This window comes from Anolis sagrei, chromosome 5, assembly GCF_037176765.1.
Source record: "Anolis sagrei isolate rAnoSag1 chromosome 5, rAnoSag1.mat, whole genome shotgun sequence".
Classification (NCBI taxonomy): Eukaryota; Metazoa; Chordata; class Lepidosauria; order Squamata; family Dactyloidae; genus Anolis; species Anolis sagrei.
Window position 1 is genome coordinate 143,931,988 of NC_090025.1, and position 16,751 is coordinate 143,948,738.

Consider the following 16,751-nt stretch of genomic DNA (forward strand, 5'->3'; position numbering starts at 1 on the left):
AAAAGAAAAGAGCAGAGTTTTTTGTGTGGATTGTTTTAAGCAAGAGTTTATACTGGCATGCTTTTTGCACATGTGCACAATCACAATGAATCCTGGAGAAAAACAGCATGAAAAATGTCAGCCTGGGCTACTCTGCATACAATGAGATTTAAATACTGCTTTATACATTTGTATCCTCACTGCCAGAAAACATGTGGATCAAGAATAGGGCTCCACAGCTACCTACAGAGCCACCACCAAGACACTACACTTGGAGAACCATCATCCTTGGGCTACAAGGGATCGCCTAAGTAAGTGCAGCCTCACTCCCCAAGTGTGTGATGGATCCATGGGCAATATATGGTCAGGTCAAGATCTTATACTTCTTGCTGCTGTTGCTGTTGTGTGACTTCAAGCCCTGTTAGAATTATGGCAATCATACTACAACTCTATCGTAGCATTTCTCTTGACAAGATTTGATCAGAGAGAGCTTGTCATTTGACTAGCCAAATGGATTGAACCCTGGTCTTCAGATTCCTAGTCCAACACCCAAACTACCATATAGAAGCATAACAATGTTGTTGTTGTTCATTCGTTCAGTCATCTGTGACTCTTCGTGACCTCATGGACCAGCCCACGCCAGCACTCCCTGTCGGCCGTCACCACCCCCAGCTCCTTCAAGGAGCATAACAATACACCAGCCTTATCTCTGCAACAGCACCAATCTCTGGAAGCCATTTCACCTGTCTCAAAATTTAATGCTGGTGATGCTAAAACCAAAGACTATAATTTAAACTTTATAATTTCCTACTTACATAAAGTATTCTTCCAGATATATTTTTTGAAATTTATTTCAAAGACATGAGTAGCTCTCAATTGTCCACAGAATTGCCGAGTCTCTTTTTAGATCAATACTTTTGAGCCAGTAAGACATTTTGAATGTTTGAGAAATTGGGATTTTCAAAACTAAAAAAAAAAATCAATCTCACTCTATTGATGGAAAACACCAAAGCCAAAGGTGGTGGCAGTGATGTGTATGCATCTGTAGACATACAAATATTGTAGCATTAATCCATTTTAGGTTTCTTTACTTGTGAAAACTGTTAACCATTCTTGTCTTTAAAAATATTATTTGCTACAGATTCCCTGTGTCTTATCCCCACTTTCCCTTTACTGGCTTCTTCTGTCGACCAACAAGATCTGGCCTACTATTTCATCCTCTAAATTAGACATTTAAACATCTGGTCTCTAATACAAGAAACAGAAATTTCATTAAAATTACACTGGGTACTCCAAAATGACCCTCTGCTGTAAACTTCTTTATGACAGATGGTACTTCTTGCTAAGTCTTAGCAGCTAAGAGAACAGACTGGATTTTCTATCCTTCTATTCCATGCTAGAATTACTAATAAATGAAGGTCTCAGTCTAATTCTTAGTCCTAGTTAGAGGAAAACCCAGTGAACCAATGGAATTTACCAAAACATCAACATAATCTAATTTCCATTGTTTCAATGGATTCCATCTAATTGAGGGTAACAACCGAATTGAGCCTATGGCTCTTAAATTTTAATCAGATTTGTCAACTAAACTTTCAGTTGATTGCCCCAATTAATACTCAGGAATCAAATATAAAATTTGAAAAAGCAATTGATAGCTGGTTTACTTTTGTTTTTAAGTTTGTTCTTATCCTAGTGTATTGCAGGAATAAGATATGAAAAAGGGAAAATTATTGATATAATTTCCTTCTAATAGGGGCTGCGGTGACATAGCAGCTTAACTGCTAAGCTGCAGAACTTGCTGACCAGAAGGTAGGCGGTTCAAATCTGTGGGATGGGGTGAGCTCCTGTTGTTAGTCCCAGCTTCTGCCAACCTAGCAGTTCAAAAACATGTAAATGTGAGTAGATCAATAGGTACTGCTTTGGCAGGAAGGAAATGGCACTCCATGCAGTCATGCTGGCCACATGGCCTATGAGGTGTCTATGGACAATGCTGGTTCTTCGGCTGAGAAATGGAGATCAGCACCCCCCCCCCCCAAGAGTTTACCAGACTTAATGTCAAGGAAAAGCCTTTACTTCCTTTTAACAATGAGTGAAAAGTTATTCATGAAATAACTGGTTTTCCAATCCTTATCAATATCAAAAGTTGAAATATGGCATATCATTCATTTGGCGAATTTTTGATGTCTATATTTTTAAACTCAGTACTGTTTTGGAGGAAAAAGTGAGGTATAAAGATGAAGAAGATGGGGATATTTAGAGGGTATTGAATTTAGAGGAATATGACAATGAAACAATGACCAATCTGTGAAGAACAAATGATTAATAAACTAATATTTTAAATAATGGAGCAAAGAAGTTCATCCCTTGATGGCCTTAGTCAATGGTTTTCAATCAGCCTATAAATGGTTTATGAAAAGGCTTAGGACTTTTTAACTGTTTTGGAGTTCCAAATAGTTTCTGTATTTTTGCAAGTTATTTTGCTTGTTGTTTATTCGTTCAATCATTCCTACTCTTCGTGACCTCATGGACCACCCCATGCCAGAGCTTCCTGTTAGCTGTTACCACCCCCAGCTCCTTCAAGGTCAAGCCAGTCACTTCAAGGACACCATCCATCCATTTTGCCCTTGGTCTGCCCCTCTTCCTTTTTCCTTCCTTTTTCCCAGTGTCATTCTCTTCTCCAAGCTTTCCCGTCTTCTCATTATGTGGCCAAAGTACTTCATCTTTGCCTCTAATAGCCTTCCCTCCAGTGAGTAGTCAGGCATTATTTCCTGGAGTATGGAGTGGTTGGATCTTCTTGAGGTCTTCAGGTAAATATTTTTAGCATATGACTTTGCATGTGTCTGTTATTTGTCAATATTATTTTGTTATTAATTGATTTAATAAGCATTTGTGTTCACATTTTAATTTGAACTGAAATCTCACCCCTTGCTCCTTCTGCACATACAGAGCTTTATGTGTGGATTTCCTCAATGAAGAAATTCTTTCCAAAATTTAGTGGGCAAATTCTGATAAGCATAACTGCTTGGAGACCACATTCATTCTTACCATTGTGTTGTTTTTATTGCCTCCACCACATTTTGGACTTTTCAGTGTGACATGCATGGAGGTAAGAGCCTGTGTTAGGTAAGCCATTCTGGGAAAGAGATTTCAAAGTGTGCTTGGAATAGCTTAGCTTCCACTTGTATTAGTTTGCCATTGAAAATAAAAGGCATAATGCATCAGACAGGCATTGCTCTCTTCCCTTCAAACCACATAACCTAACCCAATAAAGCACAAATATCTGATTTCATGGGCAGCTGTACTGAAAGCTGCTCAGAACGGCAGTGCCTCCTTCTCCCAATTATCCTTTTGTTCCTAACTAGACACACAAAAGCGCAGAACCAAATGGATGCTTAAAATGATGCTAACTGTTCAACTGAATATAGAACCATCTGGAGCTGTCATCCTTTGCATTTGTAATATCTGCTTAACAAATCCATCTCAAATGACCAGAAGGTCACATGGCAAGAACAGACTGATGCCTGTATTCATCCACCAAAAATAAAAATAAAATTGCTTCCATAACAAAGCTCTTTATTTTGCATATCAAACATGCATGTAAAACATGTACAGTGAGAGAATGAGAGTGCCTTCAATACAGTAAAGCCAAAAAGAAGAGGGAGGAGAAAATGGAAGAAAGAAAGAAAGAGGAGGGGGGGGGGCAGGATAGAAAAATAGATCACTGGGAAGAAATAGTGATATATGCCTAATTCGTGAACTAACCAATATTTAGAACATTCAGAAGAAGAAAAGAAAGCTTGGCTTAGTTCCACACTTCTGATTATACAAATGCATGTTATGCTCAACTTGTAAGTGCAGGGTAACCTGATCTTGTGGACAATTGGATTTCTCTGGGTATACTCATGTGAATTAAGAGCTGAAGGATTGGTCCCTAATGAAATCAGTATTATGACTCACGCATATAAAGAATATTGATTTATTAATGTAATGCAAAACTTGGATGTTTCCAGAAAAAGCCACATCGACAACACATAGAATTGGGATATCTTTTTGTATAAATCCTGAGAATCCATGGTTTATAGTGACGATCACATTATTTCCCAATAATATAATTTGAATTCTGATTCCCAGCTATCTAGGGGTATTTTCACACATGAACAAAAGACCACAGATCCTTGAAGGCCAGCCTAACATCTCTACTTCCCACATTTCCCACATAATCTTCGCAACCACATGGTTTTCACTGAAGGAACATGAAGATATTTTTATGGACTGTTTTCTCTTCTACAATCCACCCACCATAGCCACAAATTCTGCATTACAGATTCCACCATCTATGATTTGAATATATTGGGGTTTGTGTTTTTTTAAAAAAAATAATAATCAAAAAACAAATTTTAATTTTGCCATTTTATACATAGGACACCATTTTACTATGCCATATAATGGGACCTGAACATCCATGGATGTTGGCATCCATAGGGGGGGGGGGTCCTAAAACTAAACCTTAGATCATACCAAGAACCCACTTTATAAACCTTCCTATTTCCTGAGATCATATTAAAAGAGCCTGTTCTCTGTGGCCACAACACATGAGGAAAAGGTGCTGAGATTTTGGAAGTAATCGTTCCTAGATCAGAAGTGGAAACTATTTGGCCCTACATATGTTGCTGAACTACACATCATGCTGTCCAGCAGTATTGAACCAGTTTATAGATTAAGATCTTCCAGGGAGTCCCTGCTCTCGGCCCCACCAGCCTCACAGGTGCGGCTGGTGGGGATGAGAGACAGGGCCTTCTTGGTGGTGGCCCCACAGCTGTGGAACTCCCTCCTGAGTGAGACCAGGTCAGCTACCCTCATCCAAACCTTTAGGAGATGGCTAAAAACTTGGCCATAGAACCAAGCATTCGGTCCATCATAGGAATATGTAAAGTTAAAGTTAAAGTTAAAGTTGAAAGTGCAATGGCCCATGACTGTTTACGAACAACGGCTATGTCTTTGTGTGATATGTGATGTTATTTTATGTGATGTGTTTAATGATGTTTAATATTTTATCAGGGGTGGGTCAATTTTGATGTTTTATACTGGTTTTTTTTAATCAATGGCATTGAATTGTTGCTAACACTGTGAACAGCCCTGAGTCCCCTTCGGGGTTGAGAAGGGCGGTATATAAATACCACAGATGAATAAATATTGGATGTATTGTGTAGTTTTAAAGAAATCCATCCAACAAAATAAACAGAGAAACCTAACATTTTTAAAACAAGTACCTTTTATTTAAAACTTGACCAGAGAAGAAATCTTCTCCAATTCTTAATATTTTGTCTTCTGTCATGGTTTCCTTAGGCAAACGGATCGTTCTTTGTGTTTTATTTAGACCGACAGAATATAAGAGTTTGGAAAACTGTCAAAATCCTTGAAATTCATAATTGTATGTGTATCATCTACACACATAAGTTGCCCCTAGCTCAAAAGCATACAAATAATATTTTGTTTTTATTGTTACCTTTTTTCCTTATTCATCTCCCCTTGGTTTTTATTATTATTCCTATAGTGGTTCTACTCAGAACAATTTCTTACTTCCCTCATTTTACAAAGACTACCTGAGGCCCATTCCAAATCTGAATAAAAGCCCACCTTTTCTCCTTTGAAAAGGGATATATGGCAGTGCGGACTGAGATAACCCAGTTCAAAGCAGATATTGTGGGATTTTCTTCCTTCATATTCTGGATTATATGGCTGTGTGGAAGGGCACTCACTTGGGATCACATCAGGATCTAGCGAATAAGTGAGGCTTAACTTCAGTCCAGATGTTTGTCCTTTTTAGTACAATGGTATTGACCCTTTACTTCTATAGTGAAGTGTGTAAATGGTTACTTTACCATTGCAAAGCCAGAGATCATATGTTAAAGTACATGTTTCCAACTGCAGTAGGTGTTACCTATGGTACAATTTGGGCATGGTGCCTTCAGAAATGTCATCTCCACTCACATAACAAGGGCGTTATGCCACCACTACATCACACAACATCTAGTCAAGAAACATATTGTCATACTAGACCTAGACCAACATTTTCTCTATCAACATTGTTGAGGATTGTTTTTCAGTATTAAAAGGAAGGAGAAAAATAAACAAACCAAAACCAAATAATTTTTTTATGTATAACTGCCAAGACCATTTCCCACACAGCAGGCTTGTTTTGATACCAAAGAAATAACTTTGCCGTATGTCTACTGAGATTTCATATGAGATTATAGTCTGTATCTTCCTAGCATAAATTTATATTCTAATAAATTTTCAGCAGGGAGCCTTCTGCAGCAGAGAAAATTTAAGGGATAATGACTGGAAAGTGTTTCAATTAATGAATGCTATGAAGCAAAATTCTAAGCACATTTCAAGACTCTGTCTGCTATGCTCATTTTAAATCTCATTTTCATATGCATAGTAAATTTACATTGTACCTAGCAGCATAATTCCATTCCCCTCTCTACTAAAATAATACTATGATAAGAAATTATGTTGCTGTTCAATGTACTTGAATCATACCAAGCGATCCATCTCCAAAGTGACAAGCTCTTCTTTTGAGACAGTACAATTTACTATTCCATGCTTCCTTTTTGAGCTGATTCCCTGGGGCATTGAGAGAAGGGCACAAACATGTAGACCGTGTGATCTTTTGTACACTTCTGCAGCTCAGTCAAATCTCGAAGATTTCCATCTCAGATTACCATATATTTTCTATAATAGGGATAGGGAATATTTAGCCCTCCATGTGCTTTGGGCTTCAGCTCCCAACATGATATACAACAAGGGATTTGGGAATCAGAGTCCAAAACAACTGGCAGGCCTTCCTTTCTCTAAATCAGTAGTTCCCAACCTGTGGTCTATTGACCACCTGTGGTCTCCAAAAATTAAAACATGGTCTGCAGCCTCACTGTTACTACAATGTTGTAACAACAGACACTGGTCTCACAAAACCCTCTTATAGTGCCGAGGCAATGGGGATGTCAGGAGGGAAGAGACCAACTACCCATGAAAGGCATGACAACAAGCCTCCTGACTGCCGTTTTCCCTTCTCCCTCCCCCTGAATGGAGCTGTTTCATCCGGCACCTGGAAGTGTGGGTACCTTGATATCTTCATTGTTTCTGTGGTTATTTGGGGGTGCTGATTCAGAAAATTGCATTGGATAGACCACATCAGCCTTAGATTATTAAATATGGTTTTCTGTGGGCAAGCAGATGGCGACTACTGGATGGCATATGCTCTGTATCAGAAACTAGAGCAGATGTGGTCTATACAATGCAATTTTCTGAATCAGCAACCCAAATAACCAAACCGAATCGAATGTTGACCAAATACTGATTTGTACCATTTTGGTACTAATGTTGGGGCATAGTCCCTGGTCAAAGTGGTCCCTGGTCAAAAAAAGGTTGGGAACCACTGCTCTAAATAATGGGACTCAGGATGTTTTATAACACAATTAGCAGGAAAACAGTTACAAACAAAACCACAAGAATGTAAAAGCTTTCCAAGATTTACAAGATTCTCATTTCAGAAAACTGAGTTGAAATGGGCTAAAATGTTTGAAAGCAAATTAAAAATAAAAGCAAAGCATCCCCTTTTAAAATTCCCTTCCTCATAGCCAATGAAGTTGCCAAAAGCCATAACTGAATGAAACAGTCATTGTCTGTTTGGCAAAGAACAATCCATCCTCTTTTGGAAAGGCGTTTCACAATCTGGGAATGTTCAGTTACAAGACCCTCACTTCACCAAATATGCCTGTGAAAAACCGTAAAGATAAGTTCAATTGGCTCTTTCAATAGCCTGGACCTAAACCTTCTTCAGTGATCATCTTCTTACAATGAGAGAATCAAAATGCTAGACAGATTTTGTCACCATGATCACTTGGGATGCCAAGCAAATAACCAAACATTTCCCCCCAAAACTGAAATTTCCACAGTTATGAATACTGACGGATACATGCTTTGGACATGGTCATTGACTACTACCCAGAAAATATTTAGATGCATTTAAGGCCATTCAAATGACTATATATATAAGTAACTTCAGTGTCCTAGAGTTGGTAAAATATTTAAATAAATAATCCAATTGAAATAAATACTCTAGCGTAGCTACTTCCAGCATGGTACTTGATATATTTATGGACCATTTGTTTCTGTTTCACTCTGTATTTGAGGTATATATGTTTCAAGATCAGTCAAGAGTTTTTATCCTGAAGATGGTCATATTGTTTTGCTAAACTCCTGTCATGGCTACTGTAAAGATCAAGACAATGTGATTCTTGGATTGCTGCCTACCAACAAAAGGAAAATGGAACATTGGTATTTTAAAAAACCAAGCCTGAAAAGCAATTTTGCTCTCTAATATTGTAGATTTTATGAGCCTGCTACCTATGTTATTATGGGATACTATAAAGTCTCTCTCATGTGGTGAACTTTGGATAGGAGCCAACATGAAAAGCTGAATTGTTTTAAGCACAATTCCCTGAAAGGATATAATTCAAGCCATAGAGCAGCACTAAGTGCATTACAATTTATGGCTACAGATTGGTATGTGACACAACATTACCATCAATAATTCATAATCATAGACCACCTTTAGATGGATTTCACAGTGCCATGGCCAGAAACCTGATTCCTCTTTGGTTGTATGGAAGAAATCCAGGAATTGTAGTTTTGTGTTTATTTCAAAAGCAATGTTAGGAAGCTCACCAAAAAAGTGAGTATGCATTTTGTATACAAGCCATGCACTTAATTTTCACTGATGTAGCAAACAGGAATCTGAGTTGTTCCATATGAGACATCATGAATTTTCTATTTTTTCCTTCTGACTCTATTCAGAAAATCTCCATATTTGGAAAAAAAAAACAGCATATTATATAAATGGCCAGCTAGAAACCTTCTCCCTGACACCCAATTTTCTATTTGAAGAGATTATTTGTTGTTGTTGAGATTATGATGATATCATAAGGGAATAAAATAGAAAAGTGTTTACATGCAATAATTTAATTGCTTCCCTTAACTCCTCCCTCTCCAATGTGTCCTAGAATAGATAGCACAAAAATAGCCCTGTTGTGTTGTAACTAACATGAAAATGAATGAGAAAATAAATACGGCATGTAGTTCCCTGTGTATAAAAAGATGGTAATGTCAGCACCAGGCAGATTTATTTAGGGGACATGGTCCCTAATTGTAGGACTAGCACATAAAAGGCCAACTTCTGTACTATACTTCTCACAAGCTTCACTCAGAAGAGCAATAGCCTACGACACTGATCTTCAATACTAGGTAAGTTTACATAGGAAGAGGAGGAGGTTGTACCTAAGGTACCAGGGGCCCAACTCATGGAGGGCTTTACAGTTGACAACATTGTTGGGCTGGGAACACATTCATGCCCAATGTTGATGAAACAGGATTAGTCTTATATTTTAATATATTTCCATTATATTGTCATACCACCTTGTCCCAGTGAACAGTCTGGCCACTGCACCAGCTGCAGGTTCAGAGTAATCTCTAAAGACAGTTTGTAAAGTGCAGCTCAGCTCAGCAATCGAACCATTTAGATCAATGCATTCATTTATTGGCATTGTAAAATCACAATCAAAGATGAATATGAAATTGTTGAATACAAAGTGCTGACGATTACTTATAAAGCTCTAAACTGTTCAGGTCCAGGTTATTGGTCTAATCACGTCTCCGTATACAGAACATCCCATGCACTGTGGTCAACAGAGGAGGCCCTTCTCTCAGTCCCACCCCGGTCACAAGTGTATGGAGAGGAGGAGAATTAGGACATTTTAACCCATTGATATACTGGCTAACCCACTTTTATTTTATGGTTGCTACAATACATCCTTGGAGCCCCCGGTGGCGCAGTGGGTTAAAGCACTGAGCTGCTGAGCTTGTTGATCGAAAGGTCACAGGTTCAATTCCGGGGAGCGGCGTGAGCTTCCGCTGTCAGCCCTAGCTTCTGCCAACCTAGCAGTTCGAAAACATGCAAATGTGAGTAGATCAATAGGTACCGCTCCGGTGGGAAGGTAACGGCGCTCCATGCAGTTATGCTGGCCACATGACTTTGGAGGTGTCTAGGGACAACGCTGGCTCTTCGGCTTAGAAATGGAGATGAGCACCACACCCCAGAGTCAGACATGACTGGACTTAATGTCAGGGGACTACCTTACAATACATCCTAAATGAATACCGGTGTTAGCCATTTTAAAAACATTTTAATATAATTGTATTGTAATTTCTTTTAGAGTATATGTTGTCATGTTTTACTCATGTTTTAGTTTGCTATGTCTTATTGGAATTTTATTATTATTATTTTCATCTCGGTGCTTAATTCTCTGTTGTACGTTTACAGTAATAATACATTATCTTGTATTATTTTGATGTGTTTGTATTAATTTGTGGCACTGAATGTTTGCCTTTTGTTTTGTGTCTGTAAACTGCCCAGAGTCCCTTCGGAGTGACATGGAAGTCTAGAAATAAAGTTTATTATTATTATTATTATTATTATTATTATTATTATTATTAAATTAAAGGGCAGTCTGTAAAGCAATACTTTGGTGGGACTAAGGAGGAGTAAAGGAAGAAGGAAAGGGTGAATGTTATGTTAGGTTCAAAGAGATTGAAATAGATTTGTAGAAACGAGGGATGGCTACGATGAGGGATAGCTATGAATGAGGGATAGCTATGATAGCTTTGAGTAGAATTCTTCATAAAAATGTATACACACCCCTTGTTTTTTTATCTGTGTTAACCTTATTCAAATTTAAAATAATAGTATGTTTTGTAGAAATGACACAAAATATAGATATAAGTTTTTGATGTTTTTAGTAATATAAGAATTCAACTTCAACTCCTTTTTGGCCATAGACAGTCTCAGAATATCTACTTCTTAGCCTCAGCCTAACATGCACAGTATCAGGTTAAATATAATACCTGTAGTTTGAGCCATTGCATGAAGTGGTTTGGATATTGAGCTAGAACTCTGAGAGACCAAGATTTAAATCTCAGCTCAGTCATAGAAACCCACTGGAGCAAATCACATCTTCTCAGCCTCACAGAAAGGTAATAACAAACTCCCTCTAAATACATCTTGCTGAAAAATCTCTATGATATGATAGAATCAGTATTTATTTAGGTCTCAATTGAGTTAAAGGCACACCAGAACAAGATATATATATATATATATATATATATATATATAATGCACTGAGGTGCATTTAAGGTGACAATTTAAATAGGTAACAATTCAATAAAAGTTGCCCATAGTTAACTCAGTTGTCTTGTCTCATTATTTCGTTGTGGGTAGGCAAGTGGCTTTCCCCTCCTTGCAAGCCTAGGAGGGGAGGGCTATTTGCCTCCTCAGTGAATGGAGGCAGGAAGCACAAAAGAAGTTGTGGGCAGAGCCTGTGCAGGAAGATTGCCGGCTTCATTTTAGCATGGATGTTGGCCCACCCATCCCACCCTTTAACAGTGTACCATAATAGTAGGGGGTCGTTTCGAGGCCAGGTAGGAATTTCCCCCTTCTTTTTCAAAGGGTTTCTTTGCCTACCCTAAACTGTTGAGGTTTCTGGGAAATTGGCATTGCATGTTGCCTTAAATAGGTTGTCATATGGAGAATGGGGATATAATTTCACATCTCAGTGTGCACCTATGGCACTCATTTTGGTGAAGGCCAGAAATGGGAGCACCCACCTGTAAGTTTACTCAACTGAGGTGGGAGCAAACAGAAATGGCCTTCAAACTGTGTTGGGAAACTGGGGTTTGAATTCTCTATACAGTTTCCCAGGAGTTGCCTTGGTTATGTGAGGGAACTAAGGTGCTTCGCCCAAGTCATCTGAGAAGTGGGTCTCAGATAGTCATTGCCTTGGCTTTTACAACATAAAGTTCAAACCTCCACTTTTAAGTTAGTCGCACTTCATTAAGAAAGTTTAAATAGGTAACAATTCAATAAAAGTTTCCCATAGTTAAGCCAGCTCAGTTGTCATGTCTCATTATTTCATTGTGGGTAGGCAAAATAATCTGTATGAATATAGAGATACAGAGTTCTTTAGCCTTAGGACCTAACAGATTCTTAATTCCTCTGCTCCTTAAAACATATCAACACAATCATGGTTTTTTAAAAAAAAATGGGAATTGTAATCAGGAATACCTCGGAGGGCCAATGATTTCTCCCATATGCTCTAACCAAGCAGTTTAAAGCCCAAACAGTCAAACCTTCTAGCAATGCAATTTTATGTTATCGATTCAGAAGCAAAGTCCACCGAGTTCAAAGGCACTTGCTGCTGGCTAAGTGGGTAAAAGATTGCAGACAAAAGAAAGGCATGAGTGCTGGAAGAACAACGAATGATATATCAGGCAGTGAGCCCAGAATGTCAAGAAATGGTAGTATAGTCTAGTCAGAAAGATGACTTAACCCTGGATTTTATTAAATAATGGCAAGTGTAATGAAATTATGAGCAGAGCGCTTGGGTGCTCCAACTCTACATCCATGTTGATATGTGATCAAACATATTGCCTTGGATTTTGCAGACACTTTGGCTTTAGCATCTCACTGCCATCAGGTTTTAGTAATATATACACACCTCAGACACATACACACAAGCACATACATATGCACTTGCATACATACAATAGGTAGGTAGGTAGGTCAGGGTGATGCTTAACATCTAAAGTTACATTCAAGAGGCATTCAGACAACATTCATTTTCGTCAGAGGAAGAACTTCACCAGCATTGTTTGCTAAAATCAGGCACTTTGTTTTAGTGCTGTAAAAGGCCAAATGCTTTTTTAAGGACAATCCTGGCAAAGCAATGTACCTCTCTGTTTAAAAGCAAGCAACGTATTGACAGGATTGCTGGAGGGATCAGCAGATGCGAAATGTACTACAACTAGGCAGAAAAAATATATATGAAATGAACAGATATAGGATGGGTGACACCTGGCTTCGAAAACAGTGCATGCAAATGGGATTTAGGAGTCTTAATAGACATGAAAAAGAAGAGGTTTTGAGGCTGTTAGGAATTGTGGGAGTTGAAGTCCAAAACACCTGCAGTGCCAAAGTTTGCCCATGCCTGGCTTACAATCATGGAAACACAGGGCTGGAAGAGACCCCAAGGGGCATCCAGTCTCATTCTGCTATACAGGAAAAGCTAGACATGTGTAAATAATGTGATGGAGCAGCTAAAAAAGCTAATGCAATTCAAGGGTGCATCAATAAGAGTGTAGTGCCTAAACTGAGGAAATTCACAGTCCCACTCTATTCTGCTTTGGTCAGAACTCACCTGGAATACTGTGTCCTGATCTGGGCAACACAAATCAAGAGAGATATTGAGAAGCTGAATGCGTCCAGAGGAGGTCAATCAAAATGATCACAGGCCTGGAAACAAAGCACTATGAGAAGCAGCTTAGAGACCTGGGTATGTTTAATTTGGAGAAGAGAAGATTGAGAGGGGGACATGATACGTTAAGTTTAAATATTTGAAAGGATGTTATAAGGAAAAGATTGCAAACTTGTTTCCTGCTGTGTTGTCAAAGGCTTTAATGGCCTGAATCACTGGGTTGCTATGAGATTCCCCGGCTGTATGGTTATGTTCCAGAAGCATTCTCTCCTGACATTTCACCCACATCTGTGGCAGGCATCCTCAGAGATTGTGAGGTCTGTTGGAAACTAGGCAATTGAGGTTTATATATCTGTGGAATGTTCAGGGTGGGAGAAAGAACTTTTGTCTGCTTGAGGCAAGCAAGTGTGAATGCTGCAATTGGCTAACTTGATTTGCAATTAATGGTCTTGTAGCTTCAAAGCCTGGCTGATGGCTGCCTGGGGGGAGAGACCAGGAAACAGGGCAATGGATTCAAACTGCTGGAAATGAGACTCCACCTATTCTTCTTCTTCTTCTTCTTCTTCTTCTTCTTCAATTTATTTATACCCCCACCTTTCTCCCTGTGGGGACTCAAGGCGGCTAATAATGCACACTAGAGTAGACATGTATAAAAAGTGCAATGCAAAAGCTAAACAAAACAGTTAAGTAATACCTTTAAGGCTATTTAATGCGAACCAAGCTGGCCAATTGCAATATTCACACTTGCCTCAAGCAAACAAGAGTTCTTTCTCCCACCCTAAACATTCCACAGATATATAAACCTCACTTGCCTAGTTTCCTGGGTGAAACATCAGGAGAGAATGCTTCTGGGAAAATGGCCATAAAGCTCAGAAAACTCACATAACAGTGTGGTAAAAATAGAATTAAAATGCAATAAATGCACTAAAATGGGAAGATCTTCCTAGTGATTAGAGCTGTTTGACAATGGAAGATGATGAATGGGAGCGTGGTAGACTCTCCATACATGAAAGTTTTTAAACAGAGGCTGGCTATCCATTGAGAGTGTCTTGATTGTCTTTTCCTGTATGGCAGAATGAGACTGGATGGCCCTTGGGGTCTTTTCCAGCTTCTAAGCCAGGCATGGGCAAACTTGGCCCCTCCGGGTGTTTGGACTTCAATTCCTACAATTCCTAACAGCCTCAGTCCCTTTTCTTTTTCTCCTCAGCTGCTCCAGGTGTTTTGGACTACAACTCCCACAATTCCTAACAGCCTCAGTCCCTTTTCTTTTTCTCCTCAGCTGCTCCAGGTGTTTTGGACTACAACTCCCACAATTCCTAACAGCCTCAGACCCTTTTCTTTTTCTCCTCAGCTGCTCCAGGTGTTTTGGACTACAACTCCCACAATTCCTAACAGCCTCAGGCCCTTTTCTTTCCCCCCATAGCTGCTCCAGGTGTTTTGGACTTCAACTCCCACAATTCCCAACAGTCTCAGGCCCCTTCCTTCCCCCCCCCCCCCAGCTGCTTAAGCGGCTAAGGAGGAAAAGGAAAGGGCCTGAGGCTATTGGAAATTGTGAGAGTTAAAGTCCAAAACACCTGGAGGGCCCCAGTTTGCCCATGCCTCTTCTAAGCCTTTGGTCTTGTTCAAATCATGGATCTCTCCTCTGTTTACTCCACTATGTAAATAAAATGCAGGCAACAGCTTTGCTAAAATTGAAGCAGGAATGAAAATGTAGAGAAGATCAAGTGAGGGAAGAGAATGAGCAGAGTTGCAGCTCGTTTCACCCCCCCTCCTCCCAACGTTTTCTGAAGAGACTTTGCTAGGTAGGTAAGCAAAGAGGGGATTTATCAACCCAGCAATTGTGACAGGAAGACAGCTGTCGCAGCGGGAGGACACCTTTCTGAAATGCCATTTCCACAAAGAATCGGGGGGAGAAAACCCAACCGGAGAAGGGTTTTTTTCCCCCACGGAGAAATCCACTCGGGAACGTGCAGTCTCAGTGGGCTTCCCATGTCAACTGGGAGGCCGAGAGGGAAGCGATGGGATGTTGTGTACCCTGGAATTACCGTATTTCTTTGGAACAGGGCTCATCAGGAGCCAGTCAGAGCCTCGCTTTCCTATGGCTTGCTGTGGTGCTGACCAAAGTGCTGAAACCTGGAAACATGATCATGGGGGTTGAATGGGCATTATCAGGGGCCAGCTAGAGCCTCGCCATCCTATGGAGTTCTGTGGCGCTGACCAAGGTTCTGAAACCCGGAAACATGATCATGGGGGTTGAACGGGGCTCATCAGGGGCCAGTCAGAGCCTCGCTTTCCTCTGGAGTGCGGTGGCGCTGACCCAGGTGCTGAAACCTGGAACTATAGCCGTGGAGGGCGACGGGCTCCCAGCGACCCAAATCCTTCTCACAGGGGGCATCTACACTGTGGAATTAATGCACTTTGACACCACTTGGACTGCCATGGCTCAAGGCTATGGAATCACGACAGCTTGACCAGCTCTTTAGTCTTCTCTCTCCAAGAATAGTATTGGTACTAAGATATTAAAGGGAGGGGAACCCAATCCCTGCAAAATAATGCAACACACTGGGGAAGGTCCAACGCACAAGCAAGGATATTGGCCATTTCCACCCAACAGGTGCTCGGATCGATTGCATTAAGTTGGCTGCGATGGGGCAGAGCCTTTCTTTCTCTATAGGAGTGGATGGAAACGACCCTCCCCCAGTCTACTGCTTCTCTCCTCTTCTTCCTTCCCTTTTGGGCCTTACCTGCGGCTTGGAGCTGGAAGAGCAGGTAGACCAGGGGCAGGCAGGCTCCCTTGCTGCCCATGCTGCCAGCCTACAGCCCCGAGGGGAGAGCCTCCCTCCGCCGCGCTGTGGCTCCTGCTCAGGCTCTGGCTGGCCGAGTCAGCGCTGGCTTCCCATCGGGGCCGCCTCCTTCCTGGGCAGTGAGCATGCTTGAGAAAAAGCACGCATGCGCACAGCGGGCCAGAGGAGCCGCTGCCCTCGCTCTCTCGCTCTCTCGCCCTCCCGCCCGGAGAGGAGAGCTGGCTTGCGGAGGAAAGCGTTCCTTTTCGGGGGAAAGTAAGGTCTTGCAAGTAAGCGGTGGAAGGAAACGTCAAGAAAGGAGTCTTGAAATCTCTCATAACTCTTGTCCCTGGCTCTACTCATTTCATCAGTGGAATGGGATAAAGGGCTGGGAGCTGATCAAACCAGTTTGCCATCTGAGGCATGAAGGAGGCCCTGGTGCATCCCCTCCACTACTGTAGGTCTGCCAAAGCTGGTGCGGGTGCTGATGATGGGAGAGGCTCCTTCAGCACACCACACATGCCCTGCAGAAAAGGCCAAGCTGGTAATGGTGGTCATGTTGATGGGACAGAGTATTCCACCACATCCACACACACTGCAGATGATGGCCACATTAGCA

The 16,751-nt window shown here is 40.7% G+C and overlaps 1 protein-coding gene across 1 annotated transcript in view; it reads right to left on the reverse strand.

The window, feature by feature from the left end:
• The window catches only part of PTPRR (protein tyrosine phosphatase receptor type R), a 117,162-nt gene extending 100,875 nt beyond the window's left edge, over window positions 1-16,287 (reverse strand). The window contains exon 1 of the mRNA XM_060777460.2: window positions 16,094-16,287. Within this exon, the coding sequence (XP_060633443.2) occupies window positions 16,094-16,154 (61 nt within the window). The 5' untranslated portion in view covers window positions 16,155-16,287. The remainder of the gene's footprint in view (window positions 1-16,093) is intronic.
• Between the last annotated feature and the right edge of the window lie 464 nt (window positions 16,288-16,751).